The 2,028-nt window shown below is 39.2% G+C and overlaps 1 protein-coding gene across 1 annotated transcript in view; it reads left to right on the top strand.

Moving 5' to 3' along the window:
* Positions 1-1,796, top strand: part of cep135 (centrosomal protein 135) — a gene marked incomplete at its 3' end in the record, with an annotated part of 10,572 nt that extends 8,776 nt beyond the window's left edge. Inside the window, 4 exon segments of the mRNA XM_014031114.1 lie at positions 922-1,072; positions 1,157-1,374; positions 1,442-1,594; positions 1,671-1,796. Of these exon segments, the coding sequence (XP_013886568.1) occupies positions 922-1,072; positions 1,157-1,374; positions 1,442-1,594; positions 1,671-1,796 (648 nt within the window).
* Positions 1,797-2,028: the final 232 nt, after the last annotated feature.

Here is a 2,028-nt window from a genome sequence, read left to right as displayed (position 1 = left end):
AGAGAGAGAGAGAGAGAGAGAGAGAGAGAGAGAGAGAGAGAGAGAGAGAGAGTTTTACTTTTAAAGTGTAAGTGTATTTAATTTAGTCATAATGTAAATACAACACAAATTAAACCAAGATTTATAATAATTATCATTTTGATCCGTACATTGGTAATGTGTGACTGGGCCTCGTGCCACTTGATGTTCAATAAATTGGGCCCCAAGTTCAAAAAGTTTAAGAACCCCTGATTTATTCCATACCTGAATATCTCTATAAACTACTGATTTTTGTAGCAAGTTTGTTCTAGCATAATTTACAATTAATTTTGTTTCACAAGAGTATGTAGTAATGTAATTATGTATTTGATCATAGTAAATGAGCTTTTCATACACTGATTCAGGCCTCCTAGAAATTATAACTTTGTTTATAAATGTAAGTAAATTCTACTGCACCGTAACCTTCAGTAATGGCCACAGTAAAGTACGGTGCATTTCTATAATGCTTGCATGAAATGAACATCTTAACACTAAGCAAGCATCCTTATTTTGAACTACCTGTGACCTTAACAAATTTGATTTGTTAGCATATTAGTAGTATAGTATATATATTATTAGTATACTGTGATGCCAAGTAATTTAACTTGTGTGACTTGCTCCGAAACAGAGCTCTTCATAGTGAGGTTCAACTGTGGATTACCATGCAGTCGCTGTTTACAACCAATTAACATTGATCTAGATTTGTTTACGTTCAGAATCATATTATCATTAACCCATTTCAGAAGTAAATCCATCTCATTCTCTATTACTTTTGATATATTAATTTTAGAATCCGAATAGAACATTGAATCATCAGCGTACATGACAATTGAAGATTGATTTAATACACAGTTTAATACACAATGATTTGAACAAAAATCTGACTGGACTCTTTGAACCCAGGAGCAGTCTGATGGTGAGTTTGAAAAGGATCGTCTCAGAGATCAGCTGGTGGAGCTCAAAGAGCAAAACCAGAAGCTGGAGGGGCTGGTGAACTTCCTGGAAGATGAGAAAGTCAGGCTGCAGGACAAAGTGGAGAAGATGATGGCAGCTGGTCAGCACACGTCTGGTTTGACTCGGTTATTTTTCACAGCGTCGTCCTCTTGCTGTGTTTATTGCTCTTTTATCTGTTTTGCAGACAAAGAGCTGGTGATGGAGCTGGAGACCATGCGCAGTAAATACGGTGTCTGTGGAAGGGAACACTCCCCCTCTCGTCTCGATGCCTTCGTTAAGAGTCTGGAGGAGGAGAGGGATTATTACCGCCTGGAGGCCGAGCGCTACAAAAGAACCAGAGGAGCTGCAGAACTAAGTCCTAGTCCAGACAGAGGCAGGAGTCCAAAGTCTAAAGGGATCATGGTAGAAGACCACAACAACATGATAAAGATTACTTTTTATATCATAATAACAACTTTGTATTTTTCAGGGGAAGGTCCAAGAAGAGCTGCGCCGTGTAATGAAAGAAAGAGACCAGCTGAAGGCATCTCTGCTGGACATTGAGAAGCAGACAGAAGACATTCAGAACAACGTGAAGGCCCTCTGCCAGGAGAAGGACCATTACAAAATGCTCTATAAGCAGGTGAGTGTGCGAGGGTTTCAGTATGTGAAGAATACATTTGACCTTTTGAAGAAGCATGAATTCTTTCTGCTTTTAGGCTCAAGATGAGCTGAAGTTGTCCCGGAACAAACCCGTGTCAGCTGATGACTTAAACCTGAACCAAGTGGAAGTTAAACTGCAGCAGATGACAGCTGACAGAGATGCTCTGTTGGACAGGTTAAAGGTTAGTCCAACAGGATGGTTTTCATTAGAGGTGTGCCAAAACATCGATTCACATAAGAATCTACATTCTCATTTACTACAATTCAAAATTGATTTAAAATGTCCCAAAATCGATTCCAAAAACATAAAACAAATCCGTTGAAGTCTCCCCTGAGGTTCTTCTTCCATGAAGCAGCTCTGTTGTCCTCCATCCATATTTTCAGTTCCAGGCTGAGTCATTTCTACCTTCTCCT

The sequence above is a fragment of the Austrofundulus limnaeus genome, unplaced genomic scaffold (assembly GCF_001266775.1).
Source record: "Austrofundulus limnaeus strain Quisiro unplaced genomic scaffold, Austrofundulus_limnaeus-1.0 Scaffold1178, whole genome shotgun sequence".
Taxonomy (NCBI): domain Eukaryota; kingdom Metazoa; phylum Chordata; class Actinopteri; order Cyprinodontiformes; family Rivulidae; genus Austrofundulus; species Austrofundulus limnaeus.
This window is presented reverse-complemented; position numbering and strand designations above follow the sequence as displayed.